At 41.2% G+C, this 27035-nt stretch overlaps 5 protein-coding genes and 1 long non-coding RNA gene across 13 annotated transcripts in view; 4 read left to right on the top strand and 2 right to left on the bottom strand.

Annotated features, from left to right (window-relative positions):
- The window catches only part of LOC127611131 (protein FAM126B-like), a 31635-nt gene extending 25523 nt beyond the window's left edge, over positions 1–6112 (bottom strand). For 3 of the 4 annotated variants that reach the window (XM_052081477.1, XM_052081475.1, XM_052081478.1), the window contains exon 1: positions 4846–5013. The gene's annotated coding sequence lies outside the window, so the exon portion shown is untranslated. Of the gene's footprint in view, positions 1–4845; positions 5014–5952 lie in introns of those variants that run through there. The other variant, XM_052081476.1, reaches the window with a different exon arrangement.
- Positions 5171–12340, top strand: LOC127611137 (CASP8 and FADD-like apoptosis regulator). The gene is made up of 9 exons (XM_052081483.1): positions 5171–5381; positions 6896–6958; positions 7048–7403; positions 8250–8355; positions 8468–8603; positions 8953–8996; positions 9353–9431; positions 9852–10356; positions 11286–12340. Exons 1-9 carry the CDS (start codon positions 5355–5357, stop codon positions 11410–11412), a joined length of 1443 nt encoding a protein of 480 aa, XP_051937443.1. The 5' UTR covers positions 5171–5354; the 3' UTR covers positions 11413–12340.
- A 1888-nt stretch (positions 12341–14228) lies between these two features.
- Positions 14229–17744, top strand: LOC127611124 (oocyte zinc finger protein XlCOF22-like). The gene is made up of 2 exons (XM_052081463.1): positions 14229–14597; positions 15308–17744. The coding sequence occupies exons 1-2, from the start codon at positions 14468–14470 to the stop codon at positions 17464–17466; spliced, it is 2289 nt and encodes a 762-aa protein (XP_051937423.1). The 5' UTR covers positions 14229–14467; the 3' UTR covers positions 17467–17744.
- Positions 17745–18346: 602 nt separating this feature from the next.
- LOC127611156 (gastrula zinc finger protein XlCGF7.1-like) lies at positions 18347–20735 on the top strand. The gene is made up of 2 exons (XM_052081524.1): positions 18347–18605; positions 19536–20735. Exons 1-2 carry the CDS (start codon positions 18509–18511, stop codon positions 20438–20440), a joined length of 1002 nt encoding a protein of 333 aa, XP_051937484.1. The 5' UTR covers positions 18347–18508; the 3' UTR covers positions 20441–20735.
- Positions 20736–24061: 3326 nt separating this feature from the next.
- On the bottom strand, positions 24062–25601 carry LOC127611177 (uncharacterized). Its single transcript, XR_007965256.1, has 5 exons — positions 25461–25601; positions 24742–24886; positions 24618–24661; positions 24196–24556; positions 24062–24124 (listed from the first exon to the last, which is right to left on the bottom strand). It is a non-coding gene; the product is annotated as an uncharacterized LOC127611177 (long non-coding RNA).
- Positions 25602–25815: 214 nt separating this feature from the next.
- Positions 25816–27035, top strand: part of dip2a (disco-interacting protein 2 homolog A) — a 75688-nt gene continuing 74468 nt past the window's right edge. For all 5 annotated transcript variants that reach the window (XM_052081435.1, XM_052081434.1, XM_052081432.1 and 2 more), the window contains exon 1: positions 25816–25965. In XM_052081435.1, the coding sequence (XP_051937395.1) occupies positions 25842–25965 (124 nt within the window). In that variant the 5' untranslated portion in view covers positions 25816–25841. The remainder of the gene's footprint in view (positions 25966–27035) is intronic.

Genomic DNA, 27035 nt, shown 5'->3' with positions numbered 1-27035 from the left:
TCATTATTTGGTCTGTTCCAATTTTCTAAGAAGCTTGTGTTGTTGTTTTTTTAACTCAACTGTTGGGTTTACTTTGTCCTTGCATCAGGTGACGAAGATGAGCATTTTGACAGAGGCACATGCAAATGTACTGAATTTTCAAAATAAAACTTCCTTCAAGGTGTGTGTCCTATTTTTTTTTTGGGGGGGGGGGATAATTAGAGGAGTCTTCCTTTAAACAAAATATTCAAATTTTTGGAAATACCTGGCAAAAAATAATAAATAATAATAAAAATATGCAAGCACACGGAGGTCATGCAAAATCCCAGCAAAACGGGTGAAGATCTTTGGAATCAACAGAGTTATTAAAGTTAAGATTGAGTGCTTTGAAATAAAGACTCTGTGCTTTTATTATTTTTATGTTACTGATAGGACTGGTTAACTTAATTCTACATTTGTATGGCCTTTTTTTTATATAAGAACAAGATTTTGGAAAAAAAAATTAATGCTTGATATCTGCTGAATCACAAATTCAACTTAGAAGAAGAAATTTTGTTTTGAAATCGGAACTACATCGAGTTAGAGAGAATGCATTTGACAGATCCCACTGTACCATTAATAGGTTACTTTAAAAGTACATTTTTTCTTTCTACCATACAGCCCTTGCTGCAACCAAGGACTTTGGGACCAGACGGTCATGAACTGTTTGCTCTCAGCCTCGGATATGCGCTTTTGGAATGCTCTCGTTGATGTAGTCATAGGTATCGATCAACTGTGCAGTTTCTGTGGAGTATTTGATGGTTCGGTGCTGGGCCTCCCGACAGAAAGATAATTAAAGAAAGGCTGCTGCTGTGCAGATTGCAATGGCAGCCAACACGCAGTTTGACATGATACGTGGCAAAGGCAGTGAGTCACATCCAGCCGACTGTCAAGCCTGTGCACGCAACCCGCCTAAAATGATTCCACTATGGCTTTTAAGAGCACCAAGAACACATTTCGAGGCACAGGGAGAAAAGGCAAATAAATGCAAACTGTGACACATTCAAATAAAAAAGCGTTTGACAGGTAAAGTGCATATGAAGTCGAGGAGCCTTTTATCTGAAAGCTCTCAGGAAAAGCATTAAAAAAATTATCTCATTTGACTTTCTTCCAATGGGGGAAAAGAGGAACGAACGTCAGTGGGCTTGAAGCCTGTGCGATCCTCTGAGTCCATGGGGGCGAGCGAGCGTAGTGGAAAACAGTCCCCGCAGCTAATCCATGTTGAGCTAATTACAGCTTTGATCCTTTGGGTAAGCTCGTCGCCTTGAAGGGAGGGAGCCAATGGACTTTGGAGCTACCGGGACATTGTTTCAGTTAAATCAGTCATGCTTCTGTCACACCTGTGTTACACATTTGTACCGTTGTACGCTATTGATTCAGTCAACTATTGGGCCATTCATTTTACAAAACTCCTCAGCTGGCTCAGGGTTGTCGGGTGCTGTAATTTATACAGAGCTTTAGACGCAGACCAATTTGGGTGCCAAGGCAAAAAAAATATATATTTTTTTAAAGAATGAATGAATGAATGAATGAATGAATGAATGAATGAATGACTGAAAGAATAAGAGGCTGCAACGATGCGACCAGCCTTTCGAGGGGTGAAGGAATAAGGTATTAGTGTTTTTTTTTGTTCCGGTGTACCAATTTGTTTAAAATTTGCGAAGTGCAATTTTTTTGTGAACAGAGCCGGGGTTTGTCATACTTAAATTTTTTTTAAATGTATCTAAGATAGCTTATTGTTCTACATTTCAATCCCAACATTCAATATTCTTGAGAATTAAAAGCGACTTGCTGCCACATATACAATCAATTTAAGACGCTCTTTCATAATATCAGCAGGATAAAATAGCAAAATCAATTTATCCTGATTATTAATGAATTAGTCTATTAATTAATTGGACAACATTACCAATTTTAAAACCTGCTATTTTTTGCCACATTTTTGTAACAAACTAAGTTTTAGGGAAGCGCTAAAGGAAAAAAGTTATTTTATTCCTTATGTATTTGTTTTATTACTTGGCCGATTAATCGGACGTCAGAATTTTAATCTGCCAAAAAGTGAAATTGACATTGGCCTTAAAAAATATATATATTTTTTTTTTTAAGAAATCAGCATTTCAGACAGGCCCAAACCCCTTTGTGTGGTGGGTTTCCATCTATTTCGGGTGGGTCGGGAACGATACCCTCAATGTCAAAAAGGGTTCACTGTAATCTGACTGTGGTATGTTGTGCTACTGTAGCAAAGCAAACAGTTGCGGCATATACCGCTTCCACGGCATCCGCATAAAAGGAAAAAGAAGATAAAAGATGACTCCGGTTGCAGCAATTGTGCAGGATGTCTTTTGTAAAAGAGGCTTTTACTTTTTACTGCGTTCTCAACCAGAACCCGTAAACGGCAGTGATCTTGTTTTATGCGGCATGCGCGTTTAATGTGAAGCGCTTTCATCACTATCAACAAAGGGAAGATTTAGTTTTGAAACCTCACCGTAAACAGCCTCACAATTCATTTTCAAAAGGCTTGCTATGGACAGGTGCCATTTGTCACTGAACGGGAGAAGACATGGAGAGACAGATTAAACGGGTAATTGGGAGTTTCGGCTCTAAAATTGCCTGCCGTCCTCGTGATAGTCCCAAAACACACAGCCACAGAGACAAGTGAAAGAGAGGAGGAGTAGGAGGAGGATGATAATTGAGGATAAGCAGCAGATGGCGTGGCATCAGTTCTGCATTTTTGCCACTGATGCATTAATTGAAGCAACTCGCCTATACAAAGATGAGGGGGAATTAATACAATGCATTACAGGTTTGAGGGTTGTTAGCTTTAAGCACTTTGAGAACCAAACAACCAGTCAAATGCTAATCAATTACGTTCCTGTTTTCCAATCAACCACATAGGTAGAATGTGGTGATTGAAAAGCAGCAGCTCTTTAGTTAGTAGGCATCCGTGCACAGTAGGGCAGTTTTGATCAGCTTCACTCCTCATTAATTAGATGATTCATTCTCCAAGGCAACTCTGTGAAAACATCAAACTGCCCCATTTACTTCCTAAAGGTGTACAATCCATGAACACCACTTTGTGAAAAAATACATTGTAATAATACAAATGTCATTTATTGAATAATAAATGAGTGCTGACATCTGCATTACAGTGTTACAACTTATTATTTCCACTTTATTTTTCATATAACAAGACACTAAGTTCATTTCACTTTTGCTTTGTTGAATGGCAAACATTGAACAGATATTACTTTAAAATGTACCTTTTCACGTATTTTGTTGTTGACCCTTTTTACAACATTTTCTTTTAGGACAAAACATATTTATGTTTCACAGTATTACAATTTAGTTGTGGTAAACATTTGGACTACATTCTTGTAAAATGTAAACATACTTCCTCAGAGTATTTAAAGGGACTAAATTGCTCACAAATTTAAATTAGACTCAAATATCAATGGTAAAAACTTTCCTCGCATCAACTAAAGTTTTTTTTTTTTTAATGATGGCGCCCCCTGAGTGGCTGCCTCTCCAGCAGCGTATATCAGTTTTCTTTTCGTCTTGGGACTTCAACCATGTCTCTCTGTCGTCCTCCCTTTTTGTTTGTTTTTTCTTCTTTCTACCTACATTCTTGCTGCTGGAGGCTGTAAATTTCCCCAGTGTGGGACAAATAAAGGATATCTTATCTTAAAATCTTTAACCTCATTATTAATTGGTTTCAATTGAAGTTTCCCTCATCCCTTTAGAACCTTTCCTCATAATATTACATTTTAACCTTAATAATATTAAAACTATGTTCTCAAAAAATTGCGACTCTTTAGTTCTAGCCCTGTGATATTGTAAATTTATTGCTATTTATTCTTGTAAAATTACATCATTTACTGATTAATTTTTCACTTTTTAAATAAATTATTTTTTTCCTCATCATACTTTACATTCATTTGATTAAAATTGTTTTCTCTATATATTTTTTTCTGGAAAAATTACATGAGGATTTTTTTTCCCCAATATATTTTTTTCTCATATTATTCATTTACAATGCGACCCTGCAATTTGACTTTCACTGCTGTATTACAAAATTACAACTCGTAAGATCGTGACTTTAAGTAAAACGACTACAATATGCTTGATAATTTATAAAGTAGTTGGATTTTTTTTTCTTCTCAGTGGCTCTCAATCATTCAACCCGAAAAACACGGCAGGCATAACAACATTAACATTCAGTCCACCTGCATGAGATTTTATGCAGAAGCTCTGCAAACACACGGACACGCAACACTGTTTGATTGGGACGTTTTTACGTGATCATCACTGGATTTTGAAAAGGCTGCTTGACATACAGCAGAGGGGGGTGTACCTAATGAAGTGTCCGACAAATGACCTGTGCCACCGTGGCACAAAAAAACTGCACGTAACGTCTGCGGAACAACACCGCCTTGTGTTACCAAGACCATTGTACTCATATTACCCGTTTAAACATTAAAGCGCGTCTTTTTCCTGTGCTTGTGTCAATAACTTCCAACCCACGTCGCTAACCGCACTCACCGCCACGAAAACCTCCCGAGCCCCGCTGCCGCTAGCTAACCTTAGCTCGGCTCTTTAGCTTGGCCCGTACGGACGTCCTCCGTCCTCGGTCGTGACCATGCCGGAGACCACCCGCTGCTTTCCGTCCATCGTGTACGTCTGCTCCACCCGACTGTTAACACTTTGGACGCTGCGTACTAAAACCGCCTCAGGTAGCCTTCAACCCCGCACAACCATCACGGTAACGCGTCAAGTCAGCGCCTAGTATAAATGTTTTCCTTCTTATCCAGCAACTCATGAGACACACACCTGTAGTGACGTCCGTTACGGTGGCTGCGCCCTCGGGGAAGGAGAAACAGTGGTGGTGTTTGGCGAGGGCGGTCACCCGGTCGAGAAGCTCGTTTCACGCGTACGCCAGTGTAAGACCGACCGCAGAGTCTCCAGTCTGTGCGTGTCAGTGTGAGTGCACTGCGACTACGCTTCAAGCAACGCGCCACGCGATTGGTCTAGCTGAGCAGAAGTGGTGCCATTGGTCGAGCTGAGCGGAAGTGGTGCTTGCCTGTTTAGCAAGGGTTCGTTTTGTTTTCTGTTTACTGAGAATTGTATCTTGACCTGTTCAATAAAGATTGTTAAAAAAGGTGTGGGAGGTGTTGAGGCGTTCATGACCGTCGGACCGCACGGCCTCAAGATCACGACGCATTTCTGAAGTAGCAGAAGCCACAGCAGACGTGGTTTGCGCGTTTAATCAATATAATTGCTATCTCGCGTAAAGTCCACGAAGTACGCTTTTTGTCCTCACTGAGAAGACAGCCCGCTTTATGCAGAACGCCAAATTCAGAAAACAGGTTCGTGGACTTCCTGTGTACTGTGTCTACGATAGTTTGATGACGTTGTTGTTTGAACCCGGACTTGCTAAAATGTTTTATTTACGACGGGTGTCCTTGCACAAAAAATAAATGCATGAGTATCATTCATATGTACATACATTATATGGATACAACTCACGCACAATCGCGCTACACACTGACTTCCTCACGGAAGCCAACCTTTAATGCAATACATATTTATTGATCAAGCGCTTCCGCAACAGCTTCAGCTGCGACAAAGCGCTTTACAGAACATTTAACATAAAATAACAAAATAATACAACACATAAGACACACGCAGTCATGCAATCTTAACCGCTTTTCCTGCATACACTTTGGGTTTGAAGCAGTTATAGATGAAAGAGGAGAGAAGCAAAGTACTCATTTTATATCCCTCCTGCCCTTTCATCTGCAATGGTCTAATCATTTTTCTTTTTGCTGTTATCTTTAAGACACCACAGTCACACGAACAAAGAGCAACCCGTAGCGAGTGTCAACTATTTACAAACAGCATTGCAAAGCATGCTTGGAGTCGCGGGTATGGTCTCACCATTCCGACGATATGTAAACACAAAGTCTAAACATAGGATTTGGTCGTCTTTGATACGCTCTTGAAGACATATTGTGTAAAATAAAAGGCAGTCTAGATGTTTAACATTTCTCCACTTGGTTTGTTCCGGTCTCCTTTGGACACCTCTACGTGCATTAACAGGAAATTGCATTAACAATTTTGGACGAACGCCGAAGTTGTCTCTTGACCTGATTCGGTGGACTCAATGATGATTCAAGACGATTCATACTTGTTGCTAGCCATTTGGGGGGTGTACAAACACCTCTAAATTGAATCCAAATATCCGTAAAAATTTAGAGATTTTTTTGAATTTATACTGCATGTCAGTTTTAAACAAGCTAGAAAAGTGTATAACTGTACAGTGCTTGGTCGAAACATATTTTAGTTGCAAAAAACTTGACGTGATTGTCGTTGGTGGAAATGGACTTCCGCGTGCATCCTGGTATTTCGTTATGACGCACGCAGTTTGAGTATGGCTGCAGTACTTTGCATTGAAAGGACAGATTTAAAAATAGTTCAAATGGCTTTAAAGTTATCACCAAATGCGAAATAATTATCCTTACTTGTTTGATGACGCTTTGTTGATATAGGAGCAGTAATTAAAATTTCTCTGTTAAATATTGGGGCCGAGGAGTATGTTGTGAACAGCACGACAAGCCTGCAAGCAGATTATATTAAAAAAACAAAACAAAAAAAACCGATATACACGTCTTCATCCTGTTTTAAAATTATGCACTTTTCCACGGAAACCCGCCTCAGATAGACCCCCTCCCACTTTCTCTTTCTCTCTCTCTCTCTAGTTATAATTACGTCATTCTTTGCAGTGTATAACCCATTTGTACTAAAAAGAGCCACAACTTCACGCCAAATGAGTATGTCGACAAGTTGCGAGTCGTAATCTCACACAGGATTTTTTTTAAAGGTTTCACAAATCGTGTCCGGAAATTCTTCGCTCATGACGCACACTGACGCAACAACTTCCGAAGTAAGTGTCTCTCTGGCTGATAGTTTCATATTCCAAGCTATATTTTTGGAACTTTTTTAAACCAATCATATCGATATTTTGTTGATTAGTTCCCAGGACTACTGGATGTTTATCATCAAACTCAATGCTTCGATCGACTTCCTGCACCGATGGCTCTCTCTGATACAGAAATGCGTCGTGCTATTCATCAAATCTCAGAGTCTCTCGTCAGTCATGAACGCTTGAAGGTTTTCTACTTGTGTGAGGCGTTGGACATGGATAATACAGTAGCCCGTTTGAAGAACACGCTTGAATCCAAAGTAATGAGTTATCACGCAGGAAGTCTTTTTTTGGCTGAGCTCATGCTGCATTTGAGAAGGTATGACATCCTTAGGCGGGTTTTTGGGTCCAGCAGGGATGAGGTGGAGAGAGCTTTGAGATCCAGGCAGGTTCTGCCCAGATTCAGGTGAGAAATCATCTACATAAAATGCATTATCATTTTTTCTTCACAGTTGAAAACAGTTCTTTTGTGATTTAACCATTCAAAGTTGACCTGTTTGAGAGCAACAAACGTTTCCTAGATGTCATTATTTCACTATAAACATTTCTTAGTGTGACCCGAAATGTCATTCTTTTGTACTACTGTTACAAAGTTTGTGTACACTACTCATGTTTTCTTTGGGTCTCAATAGTACCCACTAGTCCCTTTTTTTTCTACAGAGCGAAAAGGCATCCATGTTTGCACTGTCTCTTCTGTCTCACTCCCTCTCTCTCCTCCTCCTCTGTGCTTCTGCTAGCTGAGGAGGAAAAAAAGTTAATTTTGAGACAAGTAACTTGAAAGAGGCGCTCTGAAGTCAACTCTGCAAGCAGCTAATCATTCTGCCTTGCTTCGACCCCCCACTTCTCCCACTAAAAGAAAAGAATAGCTCATCAAGAATAGCTCACCGGTGACTGCGGTGACTACCGGTGTATTAACAGTTATCGAAACCTTGACTTTTTAAAACCATTGGAAACAGCCAAATTGGTAATTGGCCCATGCCTAATTTACATAAATTTTAGATTTAATAAACCAATGTGTGTTCCCGAAAACTTGACATACTTGGCCAATAAAGATGATTCTTATTCAGAAAAGAAAGTTGTAGTGATGGTGTGAAACTTGAAACTCAGCATGCATTAAATGTGTGATTTTTTTTAATTGTTATTTTTTAATGGTAAAGTGGCTTGAAATGGCAAAAGAAATAAATAAAATAGATTCTCTTTAACAGTTTAATTGTATCTGACAAATGTGTTCCTCATGTCGTCCCTGCTCCAGAGTACTGATGGCTGATATCAGTGAGGACATGGCCAGCGAAGATGTGAACAGTGTGAAATTTCTGCTGGGTAACATGCTACCACGTCACAAAATGGAAACTGCCACGGTAAAGCAATGTCGCAGTGCATTCCTGCGTTGGCGGGGACATTTGTTGTTGCCACATCAAACATTTTTAAGTCAACATTTTCACTTCTCATTTCTGAACATTTTTCTCGCAGAACTTCCTGGACCTGATTATAGAACTAGAGCGCCTCGATAAGGTTTCCCCGCAAAGAGTGGACTTTTTGGAGGAATGTTTCATGCATGTTGGCAGGGTTGACCTGGCCAAAAAACTGAAGGTGTACAACATGTCAGGTGAGTGGTGCAGTATTTTTCCCTGTTGTCCATTAACCTATAATTCTTGAGAGATTGAGTTACGCAAGGCCAAGTGCCCATTTCCAGTTTACACATATATGGAGAGAGAGAGAGAGAGAGAGAGAGAGAGAGAGAGAGAGAGAGAGAGAGAGAGAGAGAGAGAGAGAGAGAGAGAGAGAGAGAGCATCAAACTTTGAAAACCCGCATACAGTATTTGAATGAAGTCATTCTCACATGCTCTGCTGGGAAATTTTTAAGAACGTCATTTAAATTAGTAATAGTGTACTGCTCATAACTCCCCCAACCCCCCCCACGTTGATTTCCCTTTGTACTTTACATCTGATTTCAGTAAATTTACCCGTACCTGAAGTAGGTGTGCATCATGCTTGCCAGGTAAGATTCATACTAAGACAATGACATGTTTGCACTGTGGTTGAGAGAGGAAAGTAATTTCATCTGTGCTGTATGTTCCACATAGAGCATATTTGACAATAAAAGCTAACTTGACTTGACTTAACCGACAAAAGTAGTGGTGCACTTGTCAAACTATTCCGACTGAAGTTGTAAGCAACTGTCTAAAAGTCTTTTTAAGGTGACAAATATGATTCAAGTGCCCTAAGAGGTGTACTCCAGTCCATGAATATTAATTAATTAATGAAGAGTTGTTGCCGAAGGCTTTGTCCACCTTTTGTTAATCTATTTTAACCTGGTGAATTTCAAACATGTCTCTGCTTGCATGTGTGTACCAGAGTCCAGCAAATCAGTACACATTTACGAGTGAGCCCAGAGGAGTGTGTCTCATCATAGACTGCGTGGGAAATGATGGAGGTGAGACACCAAGCACCTTGAACTCACAATAAGACCTAACGTATACATTGCAAATGTTGGAAAATGATGTTGTTGGGCTTTATACAACAGAACTACTAATCCATCAATTTGTTATGTACAGGTACTGTATATTGAAATAATACGATGATCCGATTAAACATTTATTTTGTTTCAAGGAGATGGTTACAATTACCCAGTTAGGCATCTTAGTCTTTCTTTGCAGAGGGTAAAGAATATATGTCTGTGAGGATTGTTATATCTGTGTATATAAACATACCACAATTCACATGTAGACTTATGTTGAATTTAGAGCAGGGGTGTCTGTATGCGGCACACACCTTTATCCTAAAACTAATGCTCGGAAAAATCAAATCTACCCCTTCCCTGTATAGTTTGACTTCATGTGACATTTTTTCTTAGAGATGCTGGCGCGCATGTTTCAATCGCTCCACTTCAACGTGACACTGTACAAATGGCTTGGCCTGGTCGAGACCGTTTCAAAGCTCAGAGGGGTCTTCCGAGGAAGTCAGGATCACCAAGGCGATGGCTTTGTTTGCTGCATCATCAGCCGCGGTACCGGCACTCAGCTCCTGGCCACGGACACGTGCAGCGAAGGGCTCCGTCTCAAAGATGTCTGCCGTCTTTTCACCGGCGATGCGTGTTCAGGACTGGTTGGCAAACCAAAGCTGTTCTTCATCCAGAGCTATAGTTTACCAGCGGTCCAATCCTGTGTCAGAGAGAACAACTTGGATCAGAACCTGGAGACGGATGCTGGTGGTGGACAGTTGACGCCCGACTGTATCCCATCAGATGCTGATGTGCTCTGGAGTCACTGCTGGACTGCAGAACATCAACTACAGCAAGCTCAACACCGCTCCATTTACCTCAAGGCTTTGACCGATACCTTCGGAAAGAGCCGGGAAAGGTACGGCGACATCCGCGCTACTCACAAAAAATTGGGGCAATCGGGTGACATTTTACGAAATTGACTATAACCTTCCCGGCTGAATGTCATTTTACCAAGTTGAAACTTGTCAGTGCACATGCGCAACAGTTTCAGTGCTTTTTGCACAACCTGCTACAAGGAAGCGAATGACAAAATGTACCTCTATTAGATTCATGAATGGACCATTCAATTCCAAAGACACCCACTTCGATGCCTTTCTGTGGCTCTTCCAGTATTCTCTGCATCACTGTTGCAACCCACTGATGACAAGCTGCGGCCCCGCCGTGAATAGCAAAAATCCATTACTAATTGCCACCTCTTGCCCAAAAAGATACCACCGGATGGTGGCAAAGCACTACTTTTGCCAATATGAAACTCCTCAACTCACTTTAGCATCATTCCTTGGCCCCAAGATGCCACAAAATAGTGCATAAGTAACACTTTGGCCCGAGCACAAAAATAGTGAATAGGTGAGCAAATCACAGTGGATAGATTTTAAAATGTTAGCGACTCGCTGAATTCACGAATCTTAAACTGCTAATATGAGGGTGAACACTGAATAATCGACTGAATTTAATTTGATCTTCTCTAATCTTTTGAATGCTTACCTCCAGCTGTTCAGTGTTTCAGTACTTTTTAACCCAACTTGCTGTTCTCATAAAAATTGAGAAATTCACATCAGGTGTTTCCATTGAATGGTTGGACAGTGAAAAGTTAACAGCAGGGCAAATCAAGTTAACTTGAAAAGGTCGATCGCAATGCATTTTAGGGTCAATCCAAATATCTCACCGGAAAGCTGATCATCCCGAACTTTTTGTGAGCAGTGCACTTGGTGGTTCCATGATTTTGCTTCAATCTTCTGTTTATTTTCCAGTGCTAAACAAATACTTTCTATGTGCTTCTGACAGGAGGAGACATGTGCTCGATCTCCACAAGGAGGTCAATAGAGCAATCTTTGAGCACAACCGGAGTCATCCTGATGAGAAATATCACCTAGACCTGAAAACCACTTTAAGAAAAGATCTTTACCTGTAGACATCCAACTACTCCCTCATTTCATCGTCATCAGATATATCGTGGGACTGCTGGAGAGCAAGCGCTGCCACTTAGTTGGCACGGAGGTTTTTTGTGACACTAAATTACGAATTTCGGGTTCTGTAGTCATTCTTTTTCATTTCTGCTACCCATAAGACAAAGAAAAAGCCAAACTCACTTGGAGTTAATAGGTGATGCTCACTGAGGTGAAGTCTCAGAAGAAGTTTGACGTTTGTCCCAAATTTTGTTTGTCATGGCGCGTTCCATTACGGTAGCCAAATGGTGACACACCTGCTGGTAAAATCAAAAGTGGGTTGTGTTATTTGTTTATTTTGTATTTGATGCTCTAGTTTTATATTTCCTTTGTATGTTTTATGGCATGCGCACTTCAATCAATCTAACAACGTAAACACATTATTTTGTATCACAGACACCTATAGAATATCTAGATAGGTCTCTGTTACATCTTGTATTTATTCTGTGTGCCACTTAACTTGCCACGTGCACTGCGCAGCTAAAATCATATTTAAAGGGTTTCGTACTTTTCATGTTTTACTGTATGTGACACTATTTTGTAATTGTATGTTTGCCCGCTGTATGTTTTAATAACACGTGATACGCCTTATATACATTCAGAATATTGTTTGTGATATTATGTGCTTATACTGACTATGAACAGAATGAACGTTCTTATTTGAACTGAACTGGAAGTTAGAACACACTTAGAGCTGTGTGTATTGATTTAAGATTTCAAACATTCAATTACATTCAAGGCTCACTGATTGATTTGGGATTCAGTTTAGGATTTCACGCAATAACATTTACTTTCATATGGAAGTCATTCTCAAAAGAAGCAATGCTGCAAATAGGAGAAACATATTGCTCTAACTTGCTGACTTAATAAAAAGATGAATATTTACATTAAGAATTGAACCCAAGCCAGCTACATTAATCATGTATGTTTTTTGTTGTTGTTGTTTTTTGTTGAATACATGCCTACCTACATACATGCATTCATACATTCTTTACATGGACGTGTCAACTGGTTAGCACTTTGGCCTCACAGTGCAGAGGTGAATGTACGATCCCGGCTCCGGCCTTCCTGTGTGGACTTTGCATGTTCTCTCCATGTGCATGGATTTTCTCCGGGTACTGCGGTTTCCTCCTACATTCCATAAACTAGCATGGCAGGTTGATTGGGCACTTCAAATTGTCTCAAAGTGTGATTGTGAGTGTGAATGATTGATTGTTTGCCTATGTGTGCCCTGTGATTGGCTGGCAACCAGTTCAGGTTGTACCCGCCTACTGCCGGAAGACAGCCGGGATAGGCTCCGACACGCCCACAAACCTTGTGAGAGGATACACAGATTATAAAATTGATGGATGGATACTCATAGAAAAGGAAACTATTCCATACGTATTTCCCAATACTGAAAAATATAAATGGTAATGACAGGTCACCTGAGGGAGGCAGTCGTGAACGAGCGAACTGTCTCGTCGATCGAAAATACGGTCAATAAAAATGAAAGCTTCACACTGACAAACACATTAAATGTTCTCAACGTGACGAAACGTTTTACGGCAAATCCAACTTGACACATGAAAACGCCACAGCGGGGAAAAATATTCAGTACCTCAGACTTCAGTTTGTGGTCAAAGATTCACTGAGAAGAAGTGTAATCTTATACTGTATTATATTATTAATGATAACTTTATGTTTGAGCATCATATTATTTCATATTAAGCATCCCTAAATTATATTTTGTTGTTTAATAATTGCTTAGACGTTTTTTATGTTGATAGGTTCTGATTGGAAGAGAAGCAGGAAGTGATTTTAGTTCCGGGGTTGTGTTCTCGGACGTGCTGCGTTGCAAACGTTTTTTTTTCTTTCTTTTTCTCCTTTTAATAAACTGTATTGAAGGATTCCATCTCTCCATCTGTCATTCGCAAAGAAGAGCCATCCACTGAAAAACAACGAACCCCTCGACTTACAGAAGTTATTAAGGCATGGAAGAACACACATTGGCGACAAACGAATGTTCCTGCTTAATTTGTGTTAAACTATTCTCTGTGAACTCACATTTAATAAGGCGCACAAGAACACACACATACTGGGGAGAAACCTTTCTCCTGCGCAGTGTGCGATGAAACATTCACATGGAAGACAACTTTACTGAGGCACACAAGAACACACATCGGGGAGAAACCTTTTACCTGCTTAGTGTGTGACAAAACATTCACCAGGAAGACATACAAGAATGCACACTGGTTTGTGGCCAAATATTTACCGAGAAGGCACATTAAGTTAAACATACAAGACACACACACACTGGCTCTCCCCAGTGTCAACATCTGCTTGCTCAGTGTGCACCGTAACTTAATATAGATCACATGGAATTGGTTCAATACATTAATACTCAACTTGTGGTAAAAGATAGCACACTTTGACAGGAATCCATATTGGATGAGCAACCATGAGACACACGCGGGCTGGTGAGATGTTGAATTTCTCAATAAATTGTAAAGAATATTGGACTTTGTGGTTTGACGGAAATGTGTATACAGGTATGCGATATGTATGAAATCAGCTCTTGTTTCAGCATCCACCAACACTGGGCGGCACCATGGCGATGGCACAAAAGTCCCAGAATCGAGGGCTCCCTTTGAGGGGAATGAAGCACAATCTTTCTCGGAAATTGAATCGATCACAGCTGTTCTGCTTTCAGATTGAGCGTGCAATGACACGTTCTCGCCTGCTGAGGGCAATAACGCACTAGAATGGGCTAACAATACATCGTGTTCCGGAAGTAAATAATTCGATGTTCCGCTTGTCATCAATGAACACTAGAAAGAAGCTAGCAAAACGACGGGGTCTACAAGCTCGCAATCATGATCACATTTTTCCACCTCTATGTATATGATAAATATACAGAGTACTAGAACAATCTGACTGATGACTTCATTGTCGGTGCACTTTGTAGCTTACCGTGGAATTTCACGACACATCGCCATGCAGTGATTCAGTGAGTGTCGAGCTGTGTGGTCGTCGTTTGAAATGAAAATGTGTGCAAAAAGTGTGAAAGAAGAGTACGAGGAGGAACTTGATGGAACAAAAGACGACAACGGGCGACAGTGGCAATTGAATGTTGTTTTCAAGAAACCTCAAGTTGTGTTACACGGAGCAGGTTTGTCTCACTCTCAGTTGTCTAATTGCCATTTTCCCCCTATCATCGGCATTCTTCCTCCATGATATTGACGGTGTTATAGTTTACATAGCTTTCTTTTACGTGGCGTCAGCTCGATTTTCGTTTCATAATTTCCGGTGATTGACAGGTGGCAGCCCAGGTTGTAGTAATTTCTGTGGACACACACACAGTAAGTTACAGTCATGGCCAAAAACATTGGCACCCCTTTGCTTCTGCCGGATAATGCGTTGCTTATTTCACAAAGTTCTTGTAATTACTAAAATCTTCAGTATCCACATGTCATTGTCATAGTTATAATAATTATAATTATTTGCAGCGGAACAATGCAAAAAAAAGTGTGGACATGGGGCGTTGCAACACAATATTGAAACAGTCCCAAGCAGGATGCGCTGACCTAGATTGTGACTCATCAAGGTGACACAAAAACGATGTAAAGGCAAGATTTACTAACAGATACTTGTCCATACTGAATCTTGTGGGGTGAGATGAAGAAGAGGCGGTTGTGACTCAGGTGGAAGAAAGGGTCAAAGTGGAATGTTCCCATTCTACTCATAATTTCTACATAAATAATTACACATACAAGACCTTGATTCACCCTATGTGTTCTAACACAGAAACCGAGTTAACATCTTTGCAAACAAAGACCAATCATAATTTTGTCTTCTTGTTTCCTGCGGACGTCTGTGAAGAAAATCTTCATCCTGAGCAGCAGGAGTGGAGCTCCAGGGTGGAGCAGGAGGAGCCAGATTCCTCACACTTTAAAGAAGAAGAGAATAGCCTTCACATTAAAGAGGAAGAGGAGGAACACAGCATCGGTCAGGAGGGAGAGAAAAATCAAGGGTTAGATGGTGACCATATCACCAAGTTGACACTGACTGGTGACCATGTGAAGAGTGAAAAAGATGATGATGAAGATGATGAAAATGAAGAAGGTGATGACCATGACCACCATGGAGGACCCACAGCAAACTGTCTCTTTGCTCCTGACTGTGACAGCTTAATATCTGACGGTGATCATGATAATCACCCTGAAGCTAAAACGACATGTCCCACCAACAAGAAACCCTGCCAATGTTCTCAGTGTGACAAAACATTTTTCAATCAGTCAAATTTAAAAAGACACATGAGAACACACACTAACGAGAAACCTTTTGCCTGCTCACTTTGTGGTACGACATTCAATTGGAAGGCAGATTTAATAAGACACACAAGAACACACACTGGGGAGAAACCTTTTGCCTGCTCGGTTTGCGATAAAACATTTAAGCAGAAGGGACACTTGAAAAAACACACAAAAACACACACTGTGGAGAAAAATTTCGCCTGCTCAGTTTGTGGTAAAAGATTTTCTGTAAAGGGAAACTTAGTAAGACACACAAGAACACACACTGTAGAGAAACCTTTTTCCATCTCGGTTTGTCGTAAAACATCAACTCAGGGGGGAACACCCACTGTGAAGGATCCTTTTGCTTGCTCAGTTTGTGGTCAAATCTTTGCCAGGAAAACAAGTTTATTAAGACACATAAGAACACATACAGGGGAAAGACCTTTTGCCTGCTCGGTTTGTGGTAAAAGATTCACTATGAATTCAGATTTAACAAGACACAGAAGAACGCACACAGGCGCCAAACCGTTTGCCTGCTCAGTTTGTGGCAAAAGATATACTTGGAAAAAAGATTTAATAAGGCACACACGAACACATACTGGCGAAAAACCGTTTGTCTGCACAATTTGTGGGAAAAGATTCTCTATGAAGATAGATTTAATACAGCACACAAAAACACACACTGGGGAGAAACCTTTTGCCTGCCTGGTATGTGGTAAAAGATTCACTATGAAGTCGGATTTATTAAGGCACAGAAGAACACACGCTAGGAAAAAAAAACCTATGGGTTCAGCCTGCAACATTAATTCTGGATTACAAGCTCTCTGTCCTGAGAAGCAGGAGCCAAAGTTCTACCGAGTAAAGGAGGTGGAGTCAGTACCTTCCAACTTTCAAGACGAGACTGAGAAACCTCTCCACATTAAAGAGGAAGAGGAGGATGAGGATATTACCAAGCTGCTTATTACCGTTGTCTCTTTGAAGAGTGAAGATGATGAAGGCAAGGGTCAAAGTGAGGAGACCAGGGTGGCGGAAACTCCAGGCTGCAGCTCAAGTCGGCACGTGACAACAGAAGGTGATGGAGACCACTGTGGACAATCACAAGCAGACAATCACTTGGCACCGCTATCGGATAGTGATGATGTAACGTCACGCTCCTCGGACACCGATGATGATAAGTACTTGAAAAGTCACACTGACAACAAACGCTCCAAATGTTCTCAGTGTGACAAAACTTTTGCTACCAAGTCAACGCTGAAAAGACACATGAGAACACACACTGGGGAGAAACCCTTTGCCTGCGCATTTTGTGGTAAAAGATTCACTGGGAAGACAAATCTGATAACGCACACAAGTAAACATACTGGGGAGAAACCTTTTGCCTGCTCGGTCTGCGATGAAAAATTCACTTACAAGGAACAATTGGGAAGACACACAATAACACACACCGGAGAGAAACCTTTTGCTTGTTCAGTTTGTGGCAAAATCTTCACTTGGAAGGTAGATTTTCGAAGGCACACAAGAACACACACTGGGGAGAGACCTTTTGCCTGCTCGGTTTGCGATAAAACATTTTCGAGGAAGTCAAGTTTAATAAGGCACACAAGAACGCACACTGGGGAGAGACCATTTTCCTGCTCAGTTTGTGGTCAAAGGTTCACACAGAAAGCCCATTTAGTTACTCATGCAAGTACACACAGTAATTCTTCTAAAGGTCACCTTTTGCCTGCGCAATGTGCAACCTAAAGGAATTGATTCAACAGGACTGGTTCAACAGATTCATGCTCTGTCCCCCCCCCCCCCCCCCGTTTATACAGAGTGTGCAGTAAAATATGTTTTTTCCAATTAAGTTACATGTTTGACAACACACACAAGACTACACATTGATGAGAAAGAGTAGAACCTGTGCTGATGAGAAGACCAGCTGTAAATGATCTTGAAATATGAAAGATAATCTTTGACTTTTTGTGGTAGGTGTTTGTTGCCCTCAATAAAATACGGTGCTTCTGTGTTTGTCTCAGTTCTTTACCAATACGTGAATTCATCCAGCAGGAATTTATTTTACTTGAGATTTCTGGATTAAAGATTATTTTTCATTTTGGTCATTGTATATTCTATCACTGAAGACATTTTGCCTATCATCTGATCAGGCTGGATAGGACAGCTGGAGCCTGAGTCTTGGCGTGGAAATCCGACTACAGCTTTTTCAAAACGACGAGTTATTGTGATGCACTGATTAGAGGTCAATTGCAACAAAGGTCACTCAAGTGGTAGGTTATGTGAAAACTGAGGAAATCAACCTTAAGATGAGGGAAAGTCTAACCTATCGCGTGTTTCATCTGAAAACCCACATCAACTCCAGGTATTGTGTTTTCGTTTTTATATTATTATAAAAAGCATCAATTTAAAAGTCGAATGTATATGTATTATTATTTATGTAACCAATACATTCCCATTCGTATGAATAATATCTTCGTAATATGCCTTGCTTTTCTAAATGATGTTTCATTACATGTACAAGCAGTTTAACACGCTTCTTCTACGACCTCCTCGCCTGCAGGTGGCACGAATGCGATGGAATGTGCTGACGGTGCGTCGTTCACCGGAAGTACACTCTTCCTTCTCGCTCTTGTCTCCTGGAAACAAACAAAAATAAGGTAGCGACACAGCGCGGTCTCCGAGCTTGACCACTAGTGATTAAAAAATATTACTATCGGCGCGCTTTGTAGCGTGCCGCGGTATTTCGCGAAACGTCGCAAAGCAGACATCAAGTGTTTATCGTGTGAAAATGTGTGCAAAAAGTGTGAAAGATGAGTACCATAAGGAACTTCATGGAGCCAAAGAAGAGGACGAGCAGCAACGTGAAGTTGTGTTCCACAGAACAGGTTTGATCATTTTTCAATTTTATTGGCGAGCAGCTTTTTGTTGGTCCAGATTTGAATCAGGAAGCGCAAAAGAACACATTCGTGAGATTATATAGAAACAATATGATAATGAGAGGCGGGGATGATAATGAGAGGCGGGGAGGTATGCCTCTCATGCAAATCACGGAAACAAAGAAAGTAACATGTCATCTGACCCGGTGTGGCTGGAAGAAGTTGGGAGTGGTGAGGTGAGACCAAACCACCACAACCCACCATTTGGTGTGATGGCAAGTTCCAGAACCCCGGCTGTGCATACATTCTAAGATAAGAGGGGGGGGGGGGGGGTAACAGCAATCAGGGACCGACCCAAGGTGCGGCGGAACAACAGAAGACACTTGGGGGGGCCGTTAATCAACCAAGGAGGAAGAAGATAAAATTGAACACTACATACGTTGTTTTAAGTGTGCAAACAAATGTTCGGGAAAGAGACTGGGATCAATAGTACTCATAGTAAGGCACAGTCCCTCAATAGCTGCAACACAGAAACTAGAGATAACAGTTCCTCTTTTGATGTTGACATGTCCTCTGGAGGGGTCCTAAAAGTGGTGGGGGTGAGGGGGTACCAAAGGTGATTGTAATCACAGTAAGCAGAAAATACTCTCAACACCATTCTACATTGTTTCTTTCAAATCCAACTAACAGAGAGGAATGATATCCTAACAGCATGCACACGCATAAAAACAGGCCGGCCCACTTTCATTGAGTTCTTCCAAATCTTCTCCCCCTCCAGATATGAGTAATTTTATGAACTTTACCCATCTTTAATTCAACTTATTTGCACCTTTTGACCGTAGGTGTGGGTCCATATCACAGCTTCCATCATAACGTGACTTGCCTGGGCGAAGCGTGACTTTTCCCAATCATGTGTGCTTGCCTTCGTGTCTCCCGCAGATATTGGTGATCCTCATCCTAGGCAGCTGGAGTGGAGCTCCAGGGTGGAGCAGGAGGACCTAGAGCCCCCCCACATGAAAGAAGAAAAGGAGGAGAGCCCTCTCATTAAAGAGGAAGAGGAGGAGCACAGCGTCAGTAAGGAGGGAGAGAAGATTCAAGTGTTGGAGGAAACCAATATCAACAAGTTGCCATTGAAAAGTGAAGATGAAGATGATGGAGACCACTATGGAGGATCACAAGCAGACAACCACTTAGCTCCACTGTCAGATAGTGATGCCATAACATCTCACTCCTCTGACAGTGATGATGATGAACACTCCAAAGATGGTACGACTTGTCACACTGACAAAAAACACATGACATGTTCTCACTGTGACAAAACCTTTTTCAGCAAGTCAATGTTGAAAAGGCACATGAGAACACACACTGGGGAGAAACCATTTTCCTGTTCAATTTGTAGCAAAAAATTCACTTGGAAAACAGGTTTGATAAGGCACACAAGAACGCATACAGGTGAGAAACCTTTTGTCTGCTCCGTTTGCAGCGAAAGATTCGCTCATAAGGAGCAACTGGGAAGACACACAACAACACACACCGGAGGGACACATTTTGCCTGCTCAGTTTGTGGTAAAACATTTACGTGGAAGACCGGTTTGATTCGGCACACTAGATCACACACTGGAGAGAGACCTTTTGCCTGCTCCGTTTGTGGTAAAACCTTTAATCAGAAGACAACTTTAATAAGGCATATGAGAACTCACACTGGGGAGAAACCTTTCGCCTGCTCAGTGTGTGGCCAAAGATTCACTCAGAAGGGAAATTTAGAAAAACATGCCAGGAGTCACACTCTGGTTTTCCCAAGTGTCAACTTTTGCCTGCTCAATCTGCCGCCTGACTTTCTTTAATCAAACAGGAATAGTGGTCGGTATCTGTCTACATTCTGTCTTTTTGTTTGTTTGTCACAAGTTCAAAGTGCTGTGACAAACCAAAACAAGTGGAGTTTTTATCTGTCTGTGCGGAAAGAATATTTCACTTGGCCAGATTTCTTGAATTGGGATTGTTAAAACTAGAAATAAGCATGTCGGCACATGTATTTCGAAGGCTAATAATGGTTTTGCAGCCCCTAAATAAGTGAATATATATTTTTAAGATATATTCCTGAAAATGTGTTGTGTTTACAAATAAAGATTGATGAATGTGTGTATTGATTGACACTCAACCTCCCCAAAACATGTTCACCATTTTAGAGTGAGCCAAATTCACTTTATTGTTCACATCACCACATTTTGAACTACTTGCTCACAAGAAACAGCTGATGATGGCCTGCATAAAAAATGTTTTGCGTGTTGGATGGAGGGTTGTGGTCAGTTTGGATTTATCATTTTTTTTGTTTTTGTTTTGTTTGACGATTGTTTTTCCCCCCCACTTAGTTTTAATTAGTTTATAGAGTGGGTTGTTATTTATTTGTGTGTGTGTGTGTCTCATGATACGTCAAAATTGTAACATGAGCTTGTTTAGACCAATATTCATGTGCAACATTTGCCTTTCCTATACATTTATTTCTCCCCATCAATCTTGGTGCCTTAAATTGTGACTTGCTTTCAAAAAACACCCAAGTTTGCAAAGTACTATTCTTTGCTACACAATGTCCTGTAACAGCGCATTCAAAGAGTATGTCTGCATAATCGAGTAAATTCATCAGTTTGAAATGTAAATTGTACAGAAACAGCCAGACAAAATAACTACCATAATGTTGTTGCCGTTTGTTAAATAGCACCCATGATAAATCAATTGAAAAAAAAATCAAAACAATAAAATTATAAAATGTGTAATAAAATAGAAAGATTTTTTGGATAATAAATCTGTTTCCCATGAATCCAACCCTCACCATATCGTGGTTCACTTTCGGCGGTCTCACCACATTTTATTAATCATACACATCTATTTTTCTTTTCTTTTTTTGCGATGCCTTCTATCATCTCTTTGCTCAAATTGAGAGATGTGTTTTGACTGTAAGGGCATCATTTCTTAATAGCCGAGCTCATAAAGTGTTCTCGTTCATTTGGAATCAATCCCGACACACCTGATTACGATGATCGAGAGGAACATGCCGATTGCAGGCGACCGTCCTTAAAAAGGGCCAGTGGTTTGACAGCAACAATAACAGCAGGATACAAGAAAGAACAAGCTGCAAAGTTGCAGAGCCAAAGAACTGAGTGACCAACTACACTAATGGCTTGCAACTTGTGTGTGAGGTAATATATTTATTTTCTTTCTCCTGTTTATACTGGTGTTTAGTTCTGTCATCTTTTCTCCTTAGGTTGCTTGTGTTCTGGCTGTTAGCCTTTGGACCCCATGCAAAGGGTAAGTCTCTGTGAATCTGCTCGATTGCAAAACTATCGTCATACTATGCTTCCTCTTATTAGGACATAGTTTTGGACAAGGTGATCTTGCTCCTGCTTTTGGTTCAGCTGGGAGTTCTCCAAGAAGTCTGCCAGCTAGTTGGGATCCACAATATAGTCAGGCTCAGTCCAATGCAGCTGGATTCCTGCAGAATGAAGCCGGCATACGGTATTTGGCTTTCGCGCCTGTGGGTCATGTGGTTCAACCTTACGACGACCACCGCTGGCAGCAGCACAGTGCAAGTTTGTCCCAGGCAGCTGTAGTTCCGAGGTCTGCTGGATGGTCCATTGAACCAGTGGAAGCGATTTGTCCTCTCTGTCCTGATTGCCCTGAAATTTCCCCTTGCCCATTACCTGAACAGTGCCCTCAGTCTGACTGCGTGCCCAATCATCTCCCTTGCCCTTGCAGTATAAAGTGCTGCAAGCGTAGTCGCAGGTGTCTCAACTGGCATCCTTGGTAGGCTGCGTCATGTCTGCAGGTAAGGTCAATATTTTTAAGTTTTATTGAAAAGCATACTGTAATGTCTCCCCTCCCCCCCCTTCTCTTGCATCCAGGTATTGGTCCTTCTGAAGTTTACATTCATTGCAGCAGTCAATAAATTTAAAATTGAATTGTTTTTTTTTTTGGTCCTCTTAAATGGGTTTGAGAACAGTCGCAATTATAAGATCACTAATGGCAGTGCCTTAAACACTTTAGACAAAGATCAAATCGGGTGACTAGCTCAATATTGTACAGCGTTTTGGATTAATGCCTTACCGAAAACGTTCCTTTTAATCCAGTGACCCTATCACCTAAATTCCCATCATTTTCAACATCCAGCTGTCTTGAGAGACTACGGAGCCCCAAAAGGGACATGGAAGGGGAAAAAAACATTTGCGTTCAGTCGCAAAGTATTGCGAGATCTCTTGAAGTATTGCTAGTGCATTGTGTAATGCTACTTGACTAGGATATGGAAGGGTACATTTGTTTTCATGGTCTGTTTTATATATTTTCAAGTGGTAAGTAGTCATTGGGATTGTGCTCTTTTCACGGGATATACACTCCTCACAAAAAGTAATGTTTGGCTTTGAGGTGAAATTTCAGGATGAGCCTAAAATGCATTTGAACCTTTTAAAGGTGAACTCTGACTTCCTCTAAGCTTTTGAATGCACATGTCCAACTGTTAAATGTGTCCATACTTTTATTTATTTTTTGAATTGCTGTTCTCTAATGGGAAGCTTCATAAAATTCACAACAGGTGTCCTAATAAATGTCCTGGTTCGAAGCCAAAAATCCCTAACTTTTGGAAGAGTCCAATTGTGATATTTCATTGTTGGGTGAACATTAAAACTAATTTAGTTAAAGCTGTTTAATTGAAAGACATTCCTTAAAAATAAAGATGGTATCACTGTAGGAATCCATTTGAGCATTTATTCAATTCTTTAATCCAGCCCAAGGTCCATGTATGGCATTTGTTTGCACTGTAGTTGGAAATTTAGCTCAAGAACACCTCCCAAGTACTTAAGTCAAACTACATATTCCTAGTGAGCAAACAAGCATTGTGGTCCTCCAAGCAGGGTTCAGAACATCTGTAATGTGCGGCAAAAAAATTATTCAGAGGGTTTAATAGAGTACTAGGTCAATGAGACAGGACTACAGAAAATGCTACTAGTGCTGTCCGGCCCATCCATGGAACTTGGGTTATACATTTTTACTTAAACAATCTGCTTTGATGGCAAGAACAAAGCTTTAAAAAAAAAATCTTGAACAGTTGTCGCCATGGCTGTGTACAAGAGCATGACAAATCAAAGCCATTTTGGCATTTAGAAGATTGTAATTTATCGGCATTAGAGCAAAAACTATTCATGATAGCAATACCCAGGTCTGACTTTCACCAAAACTGTGACCCAGAGACAAGTTCACTAAATGCCACAATGAATTGCAGCAGGAAAAACTTAAATGCAGCATTCAAAGGCCCATTTATTCAAAATTTTCTGCTTGTGAAAATTCAATGCTACTCTAAAGTGGAATAGTCCTCAAGGTCTGAGTTTCACATTGCAATCTAGGACACACAGGACCAGTGTCATTTTAGAATGCTGCAGTAAAATGGTTGTCCAGCAATCAAGGGAAGACAAGACACCAAGTCCATTTCACAGATTTAATAGTTACTGCAGAAAGAAGCGCACACACCATCACTGGACGATAACCTGCAAACAAGAAAAGGCAACTTATTGAAGATGTTTCAGCATATTGATAAGCTTACGACAGTTCAGCTTACCTGCTCAGACATGGAGGAGCCTACCAATGATGCCAGGTGCGACACCTGCGACTGGTCTTACAGCAAGATGGCGAGCAAGGGCAAGAATGATAGCCAGGTTTACAGTAAGGAGTAGGACAAGGGCCAGGTAGCGGGCAAGGGAGTGGCTCGGGGCAACGAGGACAGATGGGGCAAATTGGGGGGACAGACCGTTCGCCAGAACCAAGATTCGCATCATCCCCTGACATACTTGCACCGCGTTGCTGGCGTAGGGGTTGAGCCCAATAGAACATATCTGACTCAAGTTGACTGTATGGCTGTGCATACCAACTATTTGGCTGGCTTCTAGGGGAAGCAAAACCTCCATGCAGAGTACTACGTCCTTAAAGCAAAAATAAAATGTTACTATAGTTTAACAGGTGCACATATTAACAGATGCTTACCCTTTTCAAGGTGGCCAAAAGCTAGCAGCAAGAGTACAAGCACCCTGAGGAAAGAGAGAGAAAATGACATTGACAAACAACACAGTCACAGACAAAGCCAGTAATGGAGCAGAAAAAAAGTCACCTCAGACACAAGTCACAAGCCATTGGTGAATGTGGTCTTTCCCTGGGTCTTGCTTGCTTGGCTTGGCTTCACAACTTGAGCTCTTCCTTTGGTCCTGCTGTTGCTGGTGTTGTTACCACACTGGCCCTTTTTTAAGGACAGTCCCCTGCACCAATCAGAAGCTGCTCTTCATAATTGCAGTCAGGTGTGCACGAGCTCATTGCCATTCAAAATTAAGACAATATGCTTTCTGAGTTTGGGTATTGAGAATCAATTACCTCCCAGTTAGAGCACAAATCTGAGCAACCGTGCTACCTGGAGGCTGCTTGCACCCCAGTGTATTCTAATTACTTTCTGGCAATCAAAATAAAACTTAAATCAAGACTGCTAAACCTAACAAAACAACAACGGTTAATTATGGGGATGAGCAACTGCACGTGGTGTGCACCTACATTCTTTATTAATTGATTAATTAATAAATAATAATAATAATAATAAATAATACATAAATAAATACATATATATATATATGTGTGTGTGTGTGTGTTTAATTTAATCAAGGGGCCACGTGTGTACCCGCGTGCCGCCAATTGCTCTTTTAGACGGTATTTCTGTGAACCCTTTCGCTGTTCAGTATTCGGTTCCAAGGCAGGCTGTGTCTGCAGTTCCTAAATTGGCCTTACAGGGGGCAGTGACGTCCCACCAGGTAGAAGCAGGTGCCCGCTGTTGCTACGACTCACCGTAGTCTGCGCTGTAGGCGAGCCGATCGTTGAGTTGAACGAGTTCTCGCCCCAGTTGAAGTGAGGCAGCAGTCACTGCAGGACGCAGCCCATGTCGCCGCAGGGGAAAGACAACAGTTTCCTCACCACCGCACTATTACCTTTAAAGCGCTCAGTGGCAACACGTAACAGCCACGCGCGTGCTAGCGTCACGGCTAGCCGTGCCATGTCATGACGCCGCCGGAGATTTCCTGCACATCTGTCCGCTGTTACTTCGAGACGCACCCTGTTTTCTCACCACACCGGTGACCGAAACTGTATTTTCCCAGAGGATCGTGGCTCTGTTTGTTCCGCTTGAAAAAAAAGCAATCCCTTGGATAGATCTGTGCTTTTTGAACCGGGATGGCCGAGAGAACCTCTGCCGGGCTGCTGACCGTGACTCTGGAGCCCACGCCGGCTGTCGCGATGACCCTGCCGGTGGAGGTCCGGGCCAAGTTGGCCGAGTTGGAGTTGGAGCTGTCCGAAGGTACCACGAACATTGTCATAACGTTTTGTTTTTCTACCATCTGTCAATTCGCAAAGATGGGACGCTTTTCTGGTCATGTTGGCACGCTGTAAGGCAAACATTTTACAATAGAAAAACGTCACAAAATGTGGATGCGCAAATTATGTACCTGCTGCATCTCGCGGAAGAGCATTTAATTGTTCTGCGTGTCGCTATAACGTCGCTGGCATATACTGTACTGACGAACAAATATATTGTACATTCGTTGTGTTAAATACAATACAATCCATGCTGATTTATGTAGATTCATGTATATATTTTTATATTTGATATAGATTGTTTATTATTAAATAAAGATACTAGATTCATTTCCCCACACCTGATCAAGACACTTTGTGAGGTTGTTCCTCAACATTTTTTACTTTCTAAAAAGCACTGTAGCAACACATGACACCAAGTATACAGCAATGAATTGCTTGACTTTGAGGATCATCGCCTCAGATCATGGATGGATGGATGATGATACTGTACACAAGTGTAATGGAAGGGCAATAGGGCATTTAATTGTTCTGCTTGTCACTCTACGTCAATGGCAGAGAGATATGAGAGAGCATTTGTAGGAAATATGTCATTGCTTTCGGACCTATTTTCTCTTTCCTGAGGGATACTGGTTGGGAATCATTGGTTTAATTAAGAATTTGACAGTTCCCAAAGCTGATGTGTTTCTTGCCATTTTGACACACTTTAAAGTGTTTCTTTCGCAAACTTTATTGAGCCAGAGCACGTTTAATGTACATCATTAAAAAGCTTAATCACACCAAAAACCAAAGACACATGACCAAACAAAAATATGACGCATATTGTATAATACTTGATACGTGAAAGCACTTTGTTGTAGATGAACAAAGTCACTGTTGCAGCCCTCGTGTGTGCTTGTTGATGTAAAGTTTTTGTCGGCGTACATTAGTGGAACGTCTGCGTGGACACACCCTTGCACGATGCTGCTCTGTGCTGGTTTTGGGGGGACACACAATGGGCATGTTTGTACATTTGGATCTTAGTTGAACAGAATGCCGCTAACTTCAAGACAA

The sequence above is a fragment of the Hippocampus zosterae genome, chromosome 12 (assembly GCF_025434085.1).
Source record: "Hippocampus zosterae strain Florida chromosome 12, ASM2543408v3, whole genome shotgun sequence".
NCBI lineage: Eukaryota > Metazoa > Chordata > Actinopteri > Syngnathiformes > Syngnathidae > Hippocampus > Hippocampus zosterae.
This window is presented reverse-complemented; position numbering and strand designations above follow the sequence as displayed.